We start from the raw sequence: 20,383 nt of genomic DNA on the forward strand, positions 1-20,383 counted from the left end.
GAAAGTGGCTTATGAATGACAGGGACAGCAGAGACATTTTATTTGACTAGTGTACCTCCAGGGTAAGACTTTGTTCCACGTCTGTGACACATCCAACAACTTCAGATCCTGAAGATGTAGTGAAAGGTCGTACTATTGCTGGAATCATTTCAACATGGCTTCACACAGATCATTCTCACTTCAAATTTCTAAAATCTTGCAGAGGGCTGTGAGTGTCTATGGTAAAAATAGTCTTTGTTGTCTCGATGTTTCCTGAGCTGTGCTGCTCATGCAGACTGTATAGCTGCTCTGTCCCGTTAACATGCCAACCAAAATGAAAAGCAGGAGTTTCTGCGTCCGTCACACGTCGCTCAGGCGTGCAAAACGATTGATGGGTGACTTTAACAAACATGGTTGAAGCCTGCTTTTTTAAATCTACATTTTTTATATCCAGGACTGCTGTAACAACATATTCTTTCACAACTCACTTCTCCGGGTGGCGGATCCAAAAGGTGGTCACCTCCTTTTGAAAGTCATTCATCAATCGAATCTGAGGGCAAGGCAGACAACAGTGGGAAAGAGATCGCTTTAATATGTTGATATGTTGATACACTGAAAATACAGAACAATTAAAGATGTGATACCTGTTTGAGCAGACGACTGATCTCAGGTCTGTTGATGTCGATGACAGCTGAGCCGGATGGGAAGCTCAGATTGTGTGAGAGAAAACTTGATTCCACACTTTTAGCTGCAAATCAAAAGAGACATTTTTAATTAGAAACAATGCTTTACATCGTATTGAAGGTAATATTAGTAATCAAATATGAAGCAGCAAACACAATAACTTCACAATAAGTGAAATCATGCCCATTAACATAACTATTAAACAATATAGTCCCAATAAAACTGTCCTCATTTAGGTCTTGAGATATTTGTTAAGAAATAAAACCTTCACTGTGTTGAGGTGAGAGTAAAAATAAAACCATAACTCTGCATGGATACATGTGGCAGATGAGCAGTGAGTGGGGAAATGTTTTCCCTTCATCTGTAATATTTCGAAAAGAGGAGCTGTCGGTTTCTGTCATTGAAGCTCATGTGTACAAGCATCTAAAATTTCAATAAAAAAGTTGATCACAAAAAAAAAAGAGGAGCTGTCTCTTCAAAATGTATCCTCCATGAAATAAAAATGTACTTCTACTTTGTTGGGTTCAAACAGGACAGGGATGCCCACACAGTCAGTTCTCTCAGAGCGGCCTACCCAGGCTGGTGTAGATCTCTCGTGTCACGTTCAGCGGAGAGGAGGAGAAGCTTTTAGCGAAGAACTGCAGAACATGATCCTGATGAATTAGAGGAGGAGAGATACGAGTTATCAGCATATACGCACACATATGCAGAAGCCATCAGTGATATGTAAATGTTAAATAAAAATACAAGATGAGTTCAAACAGGGTTATCACATAAAAGAGTTGTGGCCCTATTGAGGAGAGAGTGGCTTCCAATCATCTTTCAATCATTCATCAGTGTTATCTTGTGTTTTCCTTTTAATTACACAGGCCGGGCGGGATTCCACCAAGTGTTTTGTGTTCCTCATAATCAATTACAAAGTCTGAAATTACCCATGAAGATGACAAGATGGACTATTGATTCACTCGTAAATGAATGAAATGTGAATCTGTAGGAGACTGATTGCTGCACTCCTGATGAGGTAGAGGAGGTAGCTCAGGACTCACGCTGAGGTCGGGGTCGCTCAGAGCGTCACAGAGGTTCCTGCGCAGGCTGCTCCAGCTCTCGCAGCTCAGCACATCGGAGGGAGGAGCGCAGCAGAGGGCCTGAAGAGCCTCCCAACGCACCTACACACAGAGTTACAACACGTCACCTCGCCTGGTCAATCGTACTAACATGCAGGGCAGTGAGTGCCAAACTTCAGCAAAGCCATGTGTACTCCTCATCACCAGCTGTTTATGCCACATTAGCCTGGTTCCAGTTTTTCAGTGATTTCAGATTAATTGTTTTTGGGGCCAGTAAGGGCCGAAAGAAGTGATTATTGTTGTTTCTTGAATTAAAAACCCCAAAGTGACTTCCTCAAATTGCTTCACACAGTCTACAACTTAAGACTCTTCATTCAAATGTGACAAAAGAAAGCAGAAAATGTTTATATGAAATGATCTGCAGAGTATCTTTGTTTGTTTTTATGTCAACACCTGCATATTTATCTTCAGGGTCCAGGCACCAGCTTTGAAAGCAACCACTGAACTGCACATATCAGCATATGACTTTCCAGTTTACTGAGAGAAAAAAACTATGCAGCAGCAGTGTTCACCATCATCATAATGTTGGAGTGTAAAAGTGTAAAGGTGAGTCTTTCTACCTCTCTGGGTCTGCTGGAGTCAAGTTTCTCAGCCAACACTTGCAGCTGCTCTTGTCTGATGAAGGGATAACTCTGGGGAGGAAAATGGAGATTCAAATAATGAAAATATATACTGGTAGTCTAATGGTTAGTGTGACCACCCCAGAGGAGGGGGTGTCCTCCATAAGTGGGTGTACCCGGGTTCTAATCCGACCTGTGGCTCATTTCTTGATGCCACTCTCTCGCTCCCCGATTTCTGACTCTATCAACGGTCTTATCCCTCAAATAAAGGCACAAAAAGCCCAAACATAAACCTTTAAAATACTGTATATATATATTGTTTATGATACTTAAACCAATATTTTAATAGTCATAGTCTGACAGCACCATGCTGCTGGTGGATCCAGTCTAGTCTTTGACCTACATTTAGTAGTACCTTCTATGGGGTATTTAAGAGATACCATCCTTGCATGAGTCATCAACAAGCATATAAAAAGATATTAAAGGCATTACATTTTAACCCTTTATTTCTTTGACAGTGTGTGTGTGTTGTTGTCTCTGACCTGGTTGAAGGAGGAGTCGCTGTCAGAGCAGTTGTCGGTGTACTGGCTGTTGGACTGACTGTGCTGCTTCTCTCGGTGCATCTCCTCCTTCCTCATCTGGCCCTCCTCAAATTTGTTGATTAAAGACTCCACCGCCGTGATCATGGAGTTTTTCAAAGTCTCCGTCATCTGCTGGTACCTGTCACGAGAAGCACGAAGGCCATTAGACATGTTTGAGTGTTTCTAAAGCGTTTAGCTAAACCCTTTCCAGAGACATTGTCGATTTTCTTTCTTTACTGCTTTGACTGTTTAAATTATATGATTCAGCAAAACTCTAACTCACCTGTTCAACAAAAACTAAATATAAGAACCCATTAAATCTGCATGTAATTTCGACTGGGGCAGTTTTCAAATTCAGAATAACAGGATAGAATTACCTTTAAATGCTCACCAGATTTACCACCCTCCACCCCCAAAAAACAGCATCTGTTGCCCCGGAAACAGCTGAAGTTGTTGGAAAGATAAAAGATATGACCACGCTGCTTATTATAGAATAAAACGGTAGTGCGGGTAAAGCTTTCTAAACTTAGGGTTAGAAATACTGCACATTATTAGACCTAGAAATCTGACTTCAAATGAGTCTAACTGTGTGTATTTTATGTATTTCCTAAGAGGTATGGTCACATTTCTGACATATTTGAAAAGCGAATGAGCAGGTAAAGAAGAATTTAACCAAACTTATCCATTGAAACTCGTCTCGTCTATCCCCTCATGCTCTCTCTTTTTGTATGAGGTATTATTTTATTTAAATACCAGTGTTTTTCGCATTGAATTGTGAATTTTATCCTTGAATATTATTTGTATTTGTTACATTTTGTGTCAGTGTCAAGGCCCTACGAAATTTTGTCTTTAAAGGTGTCTGAATCATCCAATAAGAGATGTTGAGGCCAGACATAAAAACCCCTGTTGTTGTCCTTATCCTGAATATAAAAAGGAATGCCAAATATGGACGCTTACTTACAACATGATTTATACAGAGGGACAGGCCTTGTGTGATTTTAACTGAGCTACACTCACTCAGCCGAGTCTCTGGTCCTCCGGGTGATGGCATGGATCAGCGTATCATGACTTGAGCCTATTTCAGGTTGTCCATCTCCTTTGGTCAAGCTCTTAGTCTCTTCTTCTATCACAGTCCCCAGAGAGCTCTCCATGTACTGACGGAGGTACTTCACAAACTCATAACTGGAAAGAGAAGAGAGACAGAAACTATTACTCCGATTGTAGTATATGTCTGTACATGTTTGATACCAACAACATGACAATCACAAGGACATTAGTAAAAAAGTAAAAAGTACAGGGCATACTGCTACAACGAATGAGTGTCATGCTCTTACTTATGGAAGTTCTTGTCGGTCTCCTCCAGGTGAAGCAGGATGTCTTCAGCACATTCGGTTGACGGAGCGTTGGAGATCCTGTCGTTGATGCTTCTCAGAAGCTGCTTGAGCAGGGATTGTAACTCCACCTCATCTTCAGCTGACAACTGAGACATCTCTGCAGTGGGTCCTTAAGGTGGGACGTAAAAGAGTGAGCGGTATTCAAGGCTTAAAATGTGCAAATGTGTGGTGTTGGTGAGGGGCCAGTTCCCTGTGATGCTATCGGGGTCTTTGGTCATCGAGAAAGATGTCTATTTCACCTTTTTTTGTTTTTCCTTACAGCTGTAAAACAATGAACTACTTTGCAAGTTGATACACTGAATTGAGAAACTTGTATAGAAAACGTCTGGATCAATAAGGAGGAACTGTGAAATGATAAAAGCTGACATATTAATGAAATGATTCCACACTAACAGGATCAATAAGGAAGTTTTTCTTTGGAGTACACTGCTTCAGCACAATCACGTTACTGAATCTGATGTTGAAGTGAACTTAACAAGACGTCAGATCTTTGGTTGCTCTTGAAGCCGACAGATTTCAAAACATCCCAGAGGAAACACAGAATGTGCGAATGATGTCATTTAGGAGAAGTCGAGTATAAATCTAATTTCTTATGATGAGTGAAGAACACCTTTGATGAATGAAATCCTGTTTGTTTTGGAGCTACTACTGCACATAGTTCTGTTTACATCTGATCACTACTGCACATAGTTCTGTTTACATCTGGTCACTACTGCACATAGTTCTGTTTACATCTGATCACTACTGCACACAGCTATGTTTACATCTGGTCACTACTGCACACAGCTATGTTTACATCTGGTCACTACTGCACATAGTTCTGTTTACATCTGGTCACTACTGCACATAGTTCTGTTTACATCTGGTCACTACTACACATAGCTCTGTTTACATCTGGTCACTACTGCACACAGGTCTGTTTACATCTGGTCACTACTGCACACAGCTATGTTTACATCTGGTCACTACTGCACACAGCTATGTTTACATCTGATCACTACTACACACAGCTATGTTTACATCTGATCACTACTACACATAGCTATGTTTACATCTGATCACTACTACACACAGCTATGTTTACATCTGGTCACTACTACACACAGCTATGTTTACATCTGGTCACTACTACACATAGCTATGTTTACATCTGGTCACTACTACACATAGCTCTGTTTACATCTGTTTACATCTGTTAGTCCGATCACTGTCCACTTATATCTACTCCTTTATATTTTGTATTTTTAAGTTTAAGCTGTAAGTTGTATTTAAATTGACACTTTCTATTTAGGTTAAAATGTTTTGTTTACTTGCTCTGTGTGCCTTTGAATAAAGTTTTTTGAATTGAATTGAATTAAAAGCCAGGGACAGGGGTTGCAAATTAACAACAACTTGAAACCTGTATGCATGACATCCACTTTGTACCTAACATATGAAGCAATGTCCACTGCTTATAACGAATGCAATAAAAAACTACATGACTCTCCCATGGTGAAAATAAAGTGCTTTATAAGTAATTTCACAATGTAAACAAACGTGTCAACACAACAAATAAGACTTTTATCAGCTACAATTGATGGGGCCCTGCTGTACACCAAAAACTGAATATCTATTATGTAAACTTTTACCTGGAAGACAAAACCCGTGACTACATCTCAGGTGAGCTTCAGGATGTCTAAATGCATCATTGTAGCACAACTAGCTAACTGTCCAACTTCACTTCAAAAACTAGGTTGAGTAAAATAAACACAACAAAAAAAACCTAAACAATTAGACACAAAAACATCGTCTGCAAAACATTTTAAAGCAGTCACCTTGTTTGTGTACTCAGGTGTAGGTAGGTGGTCGCAGAAGCTGTTGTGTTTTTAATCCAGGCTGCATTTTGACAACACTAGCAAAGCGCTGTTTCGTATCTATGGAAACGTCCTCTTCGAGTTGACCGCGGTGCATTATGGGAACGATGGAATCTAAACGATGCCTTCTGGAGCGTCGGGAATATTGAGCTCGAAACCATTTTCAAGGGGTTCACGTTACCGCTGGCGCATGAAATACAATAAACAAAAAAAAATAAAAACAAACAGAGAATAAGAAATCTACTTAAAAGTTAAGGGAACCTCTACATACACAGAATAACCTCTGTGAAGTCGTCTGCATATTTCATGTATATGTTATCATTATGTCTGTTTTATTCGACTTTATTTTTGAAAGCTTTGTCTTGGATTAATTTATTAAGATAAAAAGATAAAAGGGGTTCGACTGGATAAGTTGTTTAACTTCATCCTACATCCTTTTTCGAACATGGACTGGTTAAGGAAAAATAATCGAGCCACTACAGAAAGTATGCTTTGATTGCGGTTTGTTTTGTTTGTAATGTATATTTTTATTTTATTTTAAAAACATGTTCGAAATAAAAAAAAGAAATGAAATTATTATCATATACTGATTTAATATAGTGATCAGCAACCAAGGGAGCTATCAAATGGAAGTTACTGCCTTTTGCCTTGGCACGACACCTCATTATTGTACAGGCAGAGTACCTTAACTTCCAAATAAGGGTCAAAGGTCATGTTTGACCTCAAGATTTTTATGTACATTAACAATCTGATTAAAAAGACAAAGAATTGCCACATTTCCAATATTCTGCCTGCAACTCATTTGGAGTTAAGGTCTTTTGCCTTTGTAGGGCAGTCTTGTGAAGAACGTTTTCGGGTCTGATTTTCCCATGCGGCAATGAACGCAGCATCTCATCATGTGATTCAATGTTTTGCTCCGTCTGCCGGATGTTACACAGAGGACATCTGAAGCTACTTGAACGTCTTTAAAACCTGATGATTTTATGCTAAATTAACTTCATAAGAAGGGAGATATGTTGTGTTAACGCGCCTTACTGTAAGTAAACGTTACATTTAGATATTTAAACGTAAAAACGTCAGCATCAGCATCAGTGGAGCATGGCGGCTGTTGACAGCTTTCAGTTTCTGTACAGAGAAGTTTCTCGGTCATGCAGCTTTTACTTTGACACCCTGGCCTTGGTCGGGGCTCTTTACACAGCCAGCAAGGTGATCGTCCTGCTGAGAGACTGCTGCGTGCTGGTTAGGGTGCATTTCCTCCCGAGAATGATCCCCACCAAGAAGCTGACCCAGAGATATGGAGACTGGGCTGTCGTTTATGGTAAGAAAAGAGGAGGCTGCTGCTGCATCATCATCATCATCATCATCATCATCATCATCATCAACCTTTATTTAAGTTCTAAATGAGAGATCATTGAGGGTGACCTTTATTTACAATGATGCAGAGAAAACATGCAGAAATGATAAACAACGAGGAATGAGATAAAGCTACTCCAGAAAATAAAATCAATAAAAGAGCAATAAGAACAATAAAATATATACACTGAAATAATTTAAAAGCTTGGAATTACTACAGTGAGAAGTCAGTAATTAAAATAAAATAAAATTTAAATGCTTGGAATTACTACAGTGATAAAATAAAATAAAATAAAATTTAAAAACTTGAAATTACTACATTGATAAGTCAGTAATTAAAATTAAATTAAATTAAATTAAATTAAATTAAATTTAAAAGCTTGAAATTACTACAGTGATAAGTCAGTAATTAAAATAAAATAAAATAAAATAAAATGTGAAAGCTTGAAATTACTACAGTGATAAGTCAGTAATTAAAATAAAATAAAATAAAATAAAATGTGAAAGCTTGAAATTACTACAGTGATAAGTCAGTAATTAAAATAAAATAAGATAAAATAAAATTTAAATGCTTGAAATTACTACAGTGATAAGTCAGTAATTAAAATAAAATAAAATGTAAAAGCTTGAAATTACTACATTGATAAGTCAGTAATTAAAATAAAATAAAACAGTTACAGTCAGGTATTGGGCGGTTAAAAATAATATTTCTAAAGTGTCCATAAGAGATAAAAGTGCTCAAGTTCAGGTCCTGTTGTAAAATGTTCCAGGAGTTTGCAGCACTAACACTAAAAGCAGTTTTCTCCAGGTTAGTCCTGGCATGAGGAACCTGGAGAACCAGCCTCTCACTCGAGCGGGTTAAAGATGGACCAGGGTTCAGATTTAATAATGAGGTGATATATGATGGAAGCTTTCCAGTAAGGGCTTTATAGATTAAAAAAAAAAAAAGATGCCAGTGGTTATTGTGTCTCTCAGTGAGGGAAGGCCAACCAACTTTATTATGAAGAATGCAGTGGTGAGTCATGTAACTATCACCGGTGATGAATCTAATCGCAGAATGGTAAACAGCATCTAAGGGCTTTAGCGTAGTGGAAGAGGCATGCCTATAGACCACATCACCATAATCCAAAACTGAAAGAAAAACTGCTTCAATTATCCTTTTCCGACAGAACTTAGGGAAATTTAGTTTATTTCTATATAGGTTACCAACCTTTTGACGTAGTTTGACAGTAAGATTATCAATGTGAAGTTTGAATGTTAGTCTGTCATCTATCCATATACCGAGATATTTATTAGGCTTTAACTCTCTCGATAATGGATCCTAGCAGGGTGGTAATATCAATGCATCATGTTGAAGATCTGTGTGTTATAAAGAGGGGAGGACAGTCAGGTCATGGCCATTTTTTCCTTGTAAATTTGAGCCTTTTGTTATTATTATTAATAATTTGATTAATCTGTAAATCACAACGATATTTGTTGGACGCCTATTGCAAATCCGAAATGTGTCCAATGAGCGAGAGTGAGTAAAAAAAGAGACGAGATAATCAAATATAAACTTAACAGATTGATGATAGGATGACATCTAAGTACAATAGATCCCATTATATCATTACACGCTCACTTCCTGTCCACACAAACACTCACTCACTTGCCAAGTACACTTAATCGCTTAAGCTGATCAGAGTTTCTATCCTTTAGTTTTCTCGTTATTGTTTCTCTGGGTCGCCTTGTCGTGGCTCACCGTGTCTTCTTGTTCATCTTAGTCGATTATCATGAAAACGTCACACATTACTCACGTGATTCAGCAAGAACATGTCGATTTTCAGTGTTGATAAATCTGTATATCATTTGATTCATTGATTATCTGATGTGACAACCATCGGGAATCTGTGGAAAACATCAGGGTTAAAATGTTCAAATTAAAGGCAGTTTTTTTCACATTGCACCATTCAGACAAAAGGTCATTCAAATTGCATAACAGGGGCAAATAAATACAAAATATTGGACATTAAGAAAACAAACAAGTGAATTCAAAAGTTGACAAAACAAGAGCAAGCGATGACTAGCTATCGATATCATCATTTCTTCTTGACTTGCGTTGTTGACTTCTGTCCTCTCTCCTTCCTGTCAGGTGCATCAGAGCCTGTAGCCACAGCGTATGCAGAGGAGCTGGCCCGGCACGGTATCAGCATCATCTTTGTCACTCGGGACCACACCTCGGTCAGAGACACTGCTGCGTCCCTCTCCCAAAGCTACGGAGTGGAAACCGTCGTCATCCTGGCCGACTTCTCTCTGGATCAGGCGGCCAGCAAGTCCATCACCGAAGCCATGCGGGGGAAAGATATCGGCTTCCTGGTGAACTGCCTGGACGAGTCTCTGGCTCTCCCGCAGAGCCTGACTGAAATACCGGAGAAGGGCCTGTTGGACTTGGTGAATAAGAACATCGCAGTAGCTACTCTGATGACTCGGTTGGTGCTGCCGGGGATGTTGGAGCGAAGCAGAGGAGCTGTGGTCAATATATCATCGGGTTCTTGCTGCAGACCCTTCCCCGGAACAGTGGCACTCACCGCCTCCACTGTGAGACACTCAGATCTGCCTCTTGTTCATGCACACACCTGAATGACAACCTATAGATCCTTTCACTGCAATAATGTTGATTTCTCAGAGTGAATCAAGAAAAATACAAGCATCATTTGAGAGTAATGTTTCAACATACAAACAGGCAAAACACATCCCTCTTTCAAGCGGTCCAACGTGTAAAAATGTCATCAAAAAACACATATTTGAATCCTAACAATGAGCTTCTCTTTCCTCTCCTGACATTCCAGGGCTACATGGATCATTTCTCAAGAGCGCTTCACTTCGAGTACAGCAGCAGAGGGATCTTCGTACAGAGCCTAATGCCTTTCCAGGTAGATGTCATGGTAGATATCACAAGCTACTGAATCAAATCTGAGTAGCTCCTCTAACATCTGTTAGAGTCACTATAACATTGAATTAACTCGTCTCCTTAAGCTCCTGTGAGGATGTTTTAACTGGTTTTAAAACAGACTGGAGTTAGTGCTGACGCCTCTTTATAACCTACAAAAGCAAACAAGACCTTCAGCCACAAGATTCTTTATTAATATTAGATATTTCAAACGCAGGGTAGATGTCAGACAGGCTGAGTAACAGCACGCTCAAACAGCCTTGTTGATATATTTCAAGTGTTTAATATCCACTGCCTTGTCCACAGGGGGGCGCCAAAATCAACACAACCCAAAGTCTCCTCACAAGAGCTTTAAAGAGTAAAAAAGAAATGATAACATGCTAATATTTATCGTGAGACTGTTTTATTAGAATGTAATTTTTCCAGCTGAGTGAAGTTAATAAAACTTAAACAGCGTGTATGTAAGTAAAAACACTTAAATGGAGCTGTGAAAATATAGAATATAGACTATTATAACTCAGGTAAGATTATTAGCCACCTCATTCTCTAAAGCTGACTATCTGATGTCTCTCGACCCTGACTCCATTCTTGTGTCTCAAATTGCTACTCGGACTGTAAACAAACAAAAACGCAACGCACTCGTATGTGCTTTCAATGTGGCCTCTGTGATTATTCTTCTCCCTTCTCGCCCCGGTGTTGTCTTTATTGCATGAACTGCTATGATTGTGCTTTGTTTGTGCCTGCTCCAAATTGTGTGTGACATGTTGTATGTCTCTTTTTCCTTTTGCTTAGGCCTGTTTATTATAAATTATAATTGTAATGTATTTTATTGTATTTTGAATCTTAACAATTTACATTTTAGGTTGCCTACTGACAACTGGCCGGGGGACTACAGCTGGAAATTAGCCGTAAAAGCTAAAGCTGCTTCTTTTTACTGTACAGTTAATTAAAGGGGACTGTCAACGAAACAGTAAAGAAATAAACTAAAACCAAACAAAACAAAAAAAACAAAGTCTTGACCAGAAGTCGCCCCTTCGCTGCATTGGAAGAAAAGTTGCCCTCAGCTCCTGGAGGCAACTGTTGTTGTAGACGATGGGTCCTGAAATAGCATGAATTTTCTGATGCACATAAAATAAGATGCGCTTTTTAATCAAATGATGTTTTTATAAGCTCACATATTTACAAAATAGCTGTTTAATTAATTGTTCAGAGGTTGATATTTACTGTTTATTTATGTGTGTTTAACCAGATTGCCAAGAGTGAGTTAGAGCCATCATCATCATCAACAACAACAACAACATCGTCAACACACAGCTGGTTTGTTCCAAAGCCGGACGTTTATGCTCGCCACGCCGTCTCCACCCTGGGCGTCTCCAATCGGACCACGGGCTACTGGCCTCATACACTCCAGGTGAAGATAAAAACCTGTCAGGATATGAATAAACTCTCAGAAAGTTTGACACAAGAGAATCTCACAGATTCATTTTTTTCCAGGCTTTGTGATCTAAAAACATGTCAGCACGTTAATCTCTCTCTCTCTCTCTCTCTCTCTCTCTCTCTCTCTCTCTCTCTCTCTCTCCCGTCCGTCTCCACAGCTCGGACTCATGAGGTGTATCCCAGAGGGGATTTGGGTCCTCGGATCTCGTGTGTTCATCAGTCTAAGCTAAGAGCTCATCCCTCCTCCCCTCAGCGTACACTAAATGGATCTTCTTGTTACTGCAGAATGTGTCGTTCTCCATTGTTCAACTCACTGGCTCTGTTAAGGTTCGTAGTTAATATAAAAAAACATTAAACAAAGACAGAAGGCATTAAGACTAAGTCGTCACGCCAGAAGCTGCTCCAAATTAAAATGTATGGAATTTATCACCACATGTGACGTTTCAGGCCCCTAACCCTGCATCAGTCATGTCTAAAGTTCATAGTTAAATCAGTGTCTTCTACTGATTTTGAGAAACCTGCTGCAGAATCCATCTGAAATAATAAATACATTTACGTTTAATATACACATATATCATACAACTGGACTATGATCTGACAGTTTAACAACCTGTTGTTGATAAATGTCTTGAAGAGAGAACAGAAAGGCTGGGCGTGGCTTTGGGCGAGGTTTGTCCCCGTTATCGTCATCATTAAGAGCATGAGAGGCCTCGAACAGTAAAACTTCAACCCTTTGAAGTCTTGGATAAGATCCATGATAAAGACCTGGGGTATTAATACTCATGAGATTGTATCATCTTTAAAGAAAGAACTGAATGTCAAATTAGTTAATGTTTCTATAGAGATAAAAAATAAATACGTGCAGATTTAAATCCTTCAGCTTGTGTCAGCTTAAAAGTGACCTAAGAAAATAAATATAAGAAACAATAACAAAGAAACTACGTCACTAAAATGATTTAATAAGGAATTCAATAAATAAACAGATGAGTACGATTTTAGGTTGTGATTTCTGACAGTCAGTTCAGTCATTTCTGCTTGAATCTTTGTTTTTGCATCGTTCTTATTTATGTTTGATTCGTTCCTTCTTTCTGGTTGAATCTGCTTTTGACGAGCACTCAGCACAGCTTTATGACACCCGTACAGAAAACCAACAGCACCTGTCCCAAACACAAACTCAACATCTTTAAAAGTAAAAGAGAGATACGTTTAGTGTGATATTCAAAACTCAATACTATTTAAAGGTTCAATATGTCGAATTTTATGACAATGTTTACATTACAATATCTAAATGAATGAAAAATGGACTAAACCTGTTATATTCATTTTTTTGTCCAGTTCTTACATTACCTCAAATATTTCCAACAGTTATCAAAGCCAGAGAAATCCTTCATTTGATATTTGTAACGGGACGTGTGTTGTTGGGCAGCCGCCTTGACAGACACGACATGTTTATCGTTGCCTTGGAAACAACTCAATACTATTTTAGTGATTTAAAAAAGATGATGAAGATGATTAAAAAATGATGCGACAGTAAAATAAGTGTAAAAGGGGGGGGGGGGCGTTGGTCATCTAGTGTTTAGTGTGTTCGCCCCCATGTGCAGAGGCTAAAGTCCTCAATAGCGGGCGTCCCGGGTTTGATTCCAGCCTGACAGTGTGGCTCCTTTCCCGCATCCCGTTCCCCACCCTCTCTCTCTCTCTCCCCCCGGTGTCTGACTCTATCCACTGTCCCATCTCTAAAATAAAGGCCTAAGAAGCCCAAAAATAAATCTTTATAAACAAGAAATAATTGTAAAGTGTAATTCAAGAGTAATTTCTGTGTTGATTTATGGATAACAACAGGTTAATTCATCGTTCAAATCTCTTCCCATCCATAGCTGTTTTCTCATTTGGATGGTTCTAGTGTGATCAGAGGCAGAGGTCAGATAAACCAGCATGCGCTTGTAGATTATTGAGCTTCTCTTAAAAAGAAAAAGGTTTACAGAAGATGAGTGTGTGGTGGTGGTGGTGAGGAATGAAAGGACTCGGTGGATGATGTGGTATTATTGCTCAGGGTTCAAGTGTCAAGCATATCCAGGAGTGACTTTGAAATGCACTAAAGAGTGAGAGTGTGATATTTTGTTTTGTTCAGAGAAAAAGTTTGACTTGAAGTTTGGTTTATGTGCAGATAATTTTTTTTAAATGGAGTGTATTCAGATATGTAAGAACAGTACAGTGTATTAAATAATGACCTAAACATGTATCATAACAGCACAAAATGAGACTAATAAAACAATGTCTCCATCCCCCTGCTGTCCTGTCTTCTATTATTAAATGTAAAGTGTTTATTGATATATAGCTGTTATCACATACGTCAAAGTGTCTTTAATGGTCGGCCTCTTATCTGACCGGTTTGCAGCCTATAGTGTGCGTGCATGAGATGTTGACTGATCCACAGGCTGAAGGACACAAACCCTCTGTTTTTCTCCTAAAACATCAGGTTGGTGTAAATCATTAACATCCAATGCGCAGACACTGGGCTAACAGCCAGAGTTTACCCTGTGACCCCCCTCAGATCAACTGGGTCAGAGGGCGTTTGTAAATCGGATGAGCACATGTGAGCTGAAGTCTGTTGAGGGCAAACCAGACCTGCTTTGTGAGGAATAAAACCTTAAAAACTCCTAACTCTGTGAGAAAATGCCCAAAGTCATCAGAATGAAAGGACGTACACCTGGTAATAGACATTTATAAAGCTGCTTTCATACTAATGTGTCAAGTGCTTTATAAATAAACATTTCTTTAAGAGAATGAGAAGGTAACACAATTGGCAAATTTCAAAACATGAGCGTAGTATAAATTTGACCAGTGGTTCTCAACTGGTGGGTCGGGACCCAGAGGTGGTCCCAAACCATTTTCAGTGGGTCGTGAATGTGTGCCTGGAAAATGTGTTTGTGTTGTTCAGTTTTTTGCTTCTGTCACATTTTTTTTGTAACGACTGCAGGTCCAAACTTCACCGTTTCACAGTAAATAAATCTGATTGGTCGTGAAAATTATTCAATATTTTTAGATTTTTCTGGATTAACTAATTGATGTGCTAACACATTACCGCTTTCAATGAATGAAAGTCCATATCAAATTGTATCATTGCAAATGCCAATCATTTATTTTACACTCATTGGCTCCACATGTTAATATTTCCATATTGTAACTTGTTCCTTGTAACCGCTTGTAACTCTTGCAGCAACTGCTAAGTGGTAAACGGAAAAACCTGACCACTAACAAAGGTTCCTAATTTTTCTAGATAACCGTCTATCACCCTGTTACATCCTTCACACAGAAACACCTCATATTATTTTGATAATCTGCTTCTACACCCTGGATGGAAGCCTCTGCTTGTAAAATCCCAGATGTTCTGTAGTTGTGGCCTGTTTTACACTTCCATTAACAAATACTAACTCAAGGCAGCATGCTGTTGGGTACAGAGGCATTCAGATGTGCAATAGTCCACCAACCACTGACAGCAGCAGTCGAGACTTGATGTGTGAACTGGAGGGTCGCTGGTTAAAGTCCCAGTACGGAAATCGGTCTTGTTGCTGGAGAAGTTCTAATTCACTTCCTTTGAAACTGCCAGGGAGCCCTTGAGCAAGGCTTGAACCCAGCAGCTACATGATGTCTCCCAATAACAGAGGGTCAATCCAAATGTCTCCTCTGGGATTAATAAAGGATAGGATAGACACTGGATGCCACTGCACAAAAGAACACAAAGAACCTTTATTGGCAGCCATAAAATCTGGAAAAAATAAAAAAATATATCCTTAGTTATATACACATAAAAATAAAGTTGTGCTATTGAGAGAGTAAAGAAACAGCTTATAGGCACTGGGTAGACATCAATTACAATAGTTGTCCAGGGAATGATTCATAGATAGTTTTAATGCAATAACTGAATTATTAATTAAGTAGGTAAATAATACAAATAAAACATGTTTTTTATTTGACCTTATTCAACCAGGGGAAATAAATCACTTCAACAAGAGAGACCTGGCCAAGGTAAACGCCAAACACAATCACAAACACATAAAAGGCAACACAACACAACACAACATGAGAAAATCACAACAATTAAAAAAAAAAACAATGGGTTCAAGTTGGTCCCCACCAGGAACCAGATCTTGAAATCGGTCTGGAAGCTGGTAGAGGTGCCAGTTCACTTCCTGATCTCTGTCCACTGAAGCACATATGCCACTGAAATAAAAGAAAAAACTGAAAAAAGATGACACAAGGTGGTTGGGTGGTGGGTTAGAAATCGCTCTCTAAGGTCGGATAGTTTTGACTTCACCAGTCACGCTTCCACGTTCAGAGTTAGGACTGGAGTGGGGTTGTTGTGGGTAGGATGGTGTCCTTCATGATAAGATGCCGTGCCGACGAGCAGTGAAATTAAACATTCTTCTTCGTCTTCCTTTACTCTCTCTGTTCTTTGTCTTCCTGACACATCGCTCTCGTCATCCAGCTTTTTTTTCTCTGTTGGTTTTTTGAACCGGTAAGTTGATTTTTCTTTTAAATTAAATTGAACGTCTGTGTTCTTAGATTTCACCTTTTTAAGAAAGGGTGACCAACACCTTTCTGTACCAGGGCTGAAAGAAAATGAGACTAATGGATTTCTTTTTTGAATATTTTTATGTGATTAAAATGACCTAGTATCCATTGTTTAAAGAATGTTAATGCATTTTTTTAACTTAGACGTGCAAAAGGTGCACTCTGCAGTGGTAGTGATCTCAAGGAGTACAAAATTCAAATCTCAAACGAAAATAGCCACAAAAACAACAGTCAAACATGTTATTCTGTCCAAAAAATATGAGTCTTGTACATGAATGCTTAACCATATATTCCTCGTGTTGAATCAGTAGGAATCAAACAAACTATAAAAGGTGAGAAAATCATATTAAAGAATCATGGAAAATAGATAAAACTGGATTATGTACAATTCATTTGGTAAAAGTAAAAAACCTTTAAATGGGCTTTAAATTCTCAAATGTATACAACTATAATTCAGCTGCCTTATCTCCTTAGGTAGTTCAGTGTGTTTTTATTGGTACATCAGTGGTCGGGCTCTCGGTTGGGATTCACCAAGGTGAAGGTCTTGGTTTCCAGCAGATAAGTTTGTTTTGAGTACTTAGAATCAGCAGCTGTGGTGTCTATCAGCAACAACAAAGAACTACAAGAAACAAAATTGTCTGGCCTTGTGAGGGAGTCGAACCTCTTCCTCCTGTTGTATTAATGAAAAACACCAGGCCCTAATCGTGGTCCAATCAACTATAGTGTATAAGTCTAAAAAAAAACGAGTACATCTTTAAAGATTTTTCAATTAGACTGTTTTGTCTTTGACTCTATATTTTATGATTGTTTTTGTTTTTTATTCATTTTACGTCTCCTCGTTCAGAAAGCGGGACGACTGGCGACTGAAATGGGCGAATGGGATCTTTTGGGCCGCCTGCTGGACAAAGTGCAGAGCCACTCCACGGTGATCGGCAAGGTCTGGCTCACCGTGCTGTTTGTCTTCCGCATCCTGGTGTTAGGAACCGGTGCTGAAAAGGTTTGGTCACCTTTGTCGTAGGGCTCTGGATTTGAAATGTCTCCAGTAAATGGTCGGAAAGAAGTAGTCAAAAAGACAGACATACCAAAGCTTGAGTACTTCTTTTATTTTGGTAAAAGGAAGTACATTTATGGCTGTATGCATCATCTCTTTCTTACGCTTGTCTAGGTGTGGGGGGATGAGCAATCCGACTTTGTCTGCAACACTCAGCAGCCCGGCTGTGAGAACGTCTGCTACGACCTCGCCTTCCCCATCTCTCACGTTCGCTTCTGGGTCTTCCAGATTATTGCCGTGGCAACTCCCAAACTGCTTTACCTGGGCTACGTTCTTCATGTGATCCACGCTGAGAAAAAGGTGTGTCACTGCAGTGGGTGTAGTGTGGTCACGGCATGACGTGTCAGACGTGCCACACCTAGTGATGGCAGTTTAGTTGAGAGTTGAAGGACACTTACATAAATCCAAATCCATCTTTATAGCCGTCCATAAAAAGAATGATCTCCATCTTGGCCTTTTTTGTAGCTCACATATTTACTGGTTTAATTCATCAACCACTTAAGCCAGATTTGTCTGGCCAATAAACTCTGGAAAAAAAAGCCCTCTACCTCTGCTACCTGTAGCACAAATTGTAAAAGAACCAGTTGAAAAATGTAGCTTCTTGAGAAAAGGATAATTGTCTGTAGATTAATTGAAACAAAGCCAGATGTCAAATTAAACCGCATGTTTCATAACCAGAGAAATAACACTATATTTGCTTTGCGATCGTTAATAAACACAGTCACTGTTTACGCTAAGCTTGTTAACTCAAATCCCACTCAAATATTAAAAAGACAAATCTTTAAGGCAATTTTTTATGGCAGAAAAAAAAAGGTTTGATCACACAAACTGCTAAAACAACCATGTTGCAAGCTGCTCCTTTTATTTAATATAACTTTTTTTCATTTTTTTTTTTTCAAAGTTAGCACTAAACACAACTTCCAGTTTGATGTTTCAAGGTGGGACCAGACACAATAAATATTTTGTTGAAGTTAATCCTTTGCAAACCTACTTCTGACAAGTCGTCAAGAGAAGAATCAGTCTACCAAAAATGGAAAATCTCATGAATTTCAAGTACCGAAAGAGTGCCAAAATTATGTATTTTGAAAAGTTCGACAGTGTGTGGGAAGCTGCTTTCTGCTTTATAACAGCCAAATGTTGGTTTTAGTCCAAGTGGGTCTACATCTGATATATTAATGAACTTCACACAGTGCTGAGAGAATAGTTACTCCTCTCAATACATCTGCTCTGCCTCTAAATCTACACGTTTTTTTTACTTGACCTAACTCCTAACTGTTTTTTGTTCTTCCGGTGTAAGATGAAGGAGAGGATGAAGAAGCAGGCCGAGTTGGACGACCCAGCCAGTCTGTTTCTCAGGAGGGCCTACAAAGTTCCCAAGTACACCAAGAGCACTGGCAAGATCAGCATCCGCGGCCGTCTCCTCCGCAGCTATGTTCTCCATCTTGTTGCCAAAATCGCCCTGGAGGTTGTGTTCATCGTGGGTCAGTACTTTCTCTACGGCTTCACCCTTCAGACTCGATTTGTCTGCGCCAGCTTCCCGTGCCCTCACAAGGTGGACTGCTTCCTGTCGCGGCCTACGGAGAAGTCTGTCCTCATCTGGTTCATGCTGGTGGCGGCGTGCGTCTCCCTCGTACTTAACGTGCTGGAGCTGATCTACCTGTGCGTGAAAGCGGTGAAGGAGTGCTTGGTGAGGAGGCAGGACTACACCGTGACCGCTGTGACGCCTCCGCTCTTGGAAAGGAAAGCTTTTAGAAGCCTAGACGACGAGGCCATCCAGAACTGTGCCAACCTGGAGCTGGAGCTCCAAGGGCAGAAGTTAGGGGTGAATGGGGTCAACGAGGCCCCTAAGAATGTGACGCCTGAGAACAACAACATGATGGGGGAGATCCATATCTGAAGCACGGAGGCGGTGATAGGCTGTACGTGTCCAAAGCCCCTGAATATCAAGTAAATGTGTGTTTTGGCTTTGGGGAGGAAATGGGTGTGTGTGCGAAGTAAATAAAGATAGATGGAGGGAAGTAACCAGCTTAGGTAAACAAGACTCAACCACATGGAAAATGTAGCTTTAAATGACTTGTAGTAAGTTTGTGACTCAATTAACAAAACATTGCTTCAAGCAGTTGGTGTAAGATTTTTCATATTTTTCTTTTTCACATTTTGCTGAGTGTACTTTTTGGATTGATTTGAAGACAACTGTTACAAGTCAATAAACCTGTCAAATTCAAATTCCGAGTCAGATGGTTTCCTTTCCAGGTATCCTATTCTTACCATAATATAGCTTCATGTCATGGGGTTTTTAAAAGTAAGATTTCACCTAAGAGATGTCAAGTTTCATTGATTTGCCGAGCACTTATTTCCCCCCGACTCTATTTTTAAAATGTTTCGATATTGAGAACAAGCGTATCCATAAAACTGCAAACTTTTTCTTAAAGCTCCTGCAATGAACTTTGAGTTTATGCTGACTTTGTACAGGTATAAGAAGAGAGCTTTCTTCTTTTTTTTTTCAGAGTCACTCACTGTAATCTTTGCAGTGGAAGATGTGAATTTTTTTTTTTTTAAAAGCCTGTTTCAACATTGTGCAGTTACACACTTCATCTGACACCTACCCCCCTGCAGCTGTTTAAACATTAAAAATAAATACACAGAAATGATCAATCTTGTCCATGATGATATTTTTTTTGCTTTAGGAGTTCATATAGAGGCATTAGTAATAATTTCAGTTTGTTTCATCACTGGCAAAAAACTCACAACAGGAGCTTTAACCTCTCTAACTGTACATAAAAAGTTAAAATCATTACAATGTAAACTAAAGATGAGGTTGGAAATGTGACTTTGATACGTTTTAAACTTTGCAATCCTTTAAAAA

At 39.2% G+C, this 20,383-nt stretch overlaps 3 protein-coding genes across 3 annotated transcripts in view; 2 read left to right on the forward strand and 1 right to left on the reverse strand.

Moving 5' to 3' along the window:
• The window catches only part of tbc1d32 (TBC1 domain family, member 32), an 81,147-nt gene extending 74,880 nt beyond the window's left edge, over nt 1–6,267 (reverse strand). The window contains exons 1-9 of the mRNA XM_020637064.3: nt 6,137–6,267; nt 4,263–4,431; nt 3,946–4,110; nt 2,890–3,067; nt 2,348–2,419; nt 1,710–1,829; nt 1,238–1,316; nt 624–727; nt 468–529 (exon numbers count right to left, since the gene is read on the reverse strand). Of these exons, the coding sequence (XP_020492720.2) occupies nt 468–529; nt 624–727; nt 1,238–1,316; nt 1,710–1,829; nt 2,348–2,419; nt 2,890–3,067; nt 3,946–4,110; nt 4,263–4,417 (935 nt within the window). The 5' untranslated portion in view covers nt 4,418–4,431; nt 6,137–6,267. The remainder of the gene's footprint in view (nt 1–467; nt 530–623; nt 728–1,237; nt 1,317–1,709; nt 1,830–2,347; nt 2,420–2,889; nt 3,068–3,945; nt 4,111–4,262; nt 4,432–6,136) is intronic.
• Nucleotides 6,268–7,065: 798 nt separating this feature from the next.
• Nucleotides 7,066–14,177, forward strand: hsdl1 (hydroxysteroid dehydrogenase like 1). The gene is made up of 5 exons (XM_020637041.3): nt 7,066–7,493; nt 9,660–10,105; nt 10,357–10,440; nt 11,707–11,868; nt 12,053–14,177. Exons 1-5 carry the CDS (start codon nt 7,274–7,276, stop codon nt 12,122–12,124), a joined length of 984 nt encoding a protein of 327 aa, XP_020492697.2. The 5' UTR covers nt 7,066–7,273; the 3' UTR covers nt 12,125–14,177.
• Nucleotides 14,178–15,167: 990 nt separating this feature from the next.
• On the forward strand, nt 15,168–20,264 carry LOC109986427 (gap junction Cx32.7 protein-like). The gene is made up of 3 exons (XM_020637077.3): nt 15,168–17,463; nt 17,632–17,817; nt 18,815–20,264. Exons 1-3 carry the CDS (start codon nt 17,335–17,337, stop codon nt 19,412–19,414), a joined length of 915 nt encoding a protein of 304 aa, XP_020492733.1. The 5' UTR covers nt 15,168–17,334; the 3' UTR covers nt 19,415–20,264.
• Nucleotides 20,265–20,383: the final 119 nt, after the last annotated feature.

The sequence above is a fragment of the Labrus bergylta genome, chromosome 15 (assembly GCF_963930695.1).
Source record: "Labrus bergylta chromosome 15, fLabBer1.1, whole genome shotgun sequence".
Taxonomy (NCBI): domain Eukaryota; kingdom Metazoa; phylum Chordata; class Actinopteri; order Labriformes; family Labridae; genus Labrus; species Labrus bergylta.

Bases quoted from the DNA above. Each gene is read 5' to 3' on its own strand.
- LOC109986427 (XM_020637077.3), top strand. From the start codon at position 17,335: ATGGGCGAATGGGATCTTTTGGGCCGCCTGCTGGACAAAGTGCAGAGC. The intron at 17,464-17,631 runs GTTTGGTCACCT...ACGCTTGTCTAG, and splicing joins TAGGAACCGGTGCTGAAAAG to GTGTGGGGGGATGAGCAATC. The intron at 17,818-18,814 runs GTGTGTCACTGC...TTCCGGTGTAAG, and splicing joins TGATCCACGCTGAGAAAAAG to ATGAAGGAGAGGATGAAGAA.
- hsdl1 (XM_020637041.3), top strand. From the start codon at position 7,274: ATGGCGGCTGTTGACAGCTTTCAGTTTCTGTACAGAGAAGTTTCTCGG. The intron at 10,106-10,356 runs GTGAGACACTCA...CTGACATTCCAG, and splicing joins TGGCACTCACCGCCTCCACT to GGCTACATGGATCATTTCTC. The intron at 11,869-12,052 runs GTGAAGATAAAA...CCGTCTCCACAG, and splicing joins ACTGGCCTCATACACTCCAG to CTCGGACTCATGAGGTGTAT.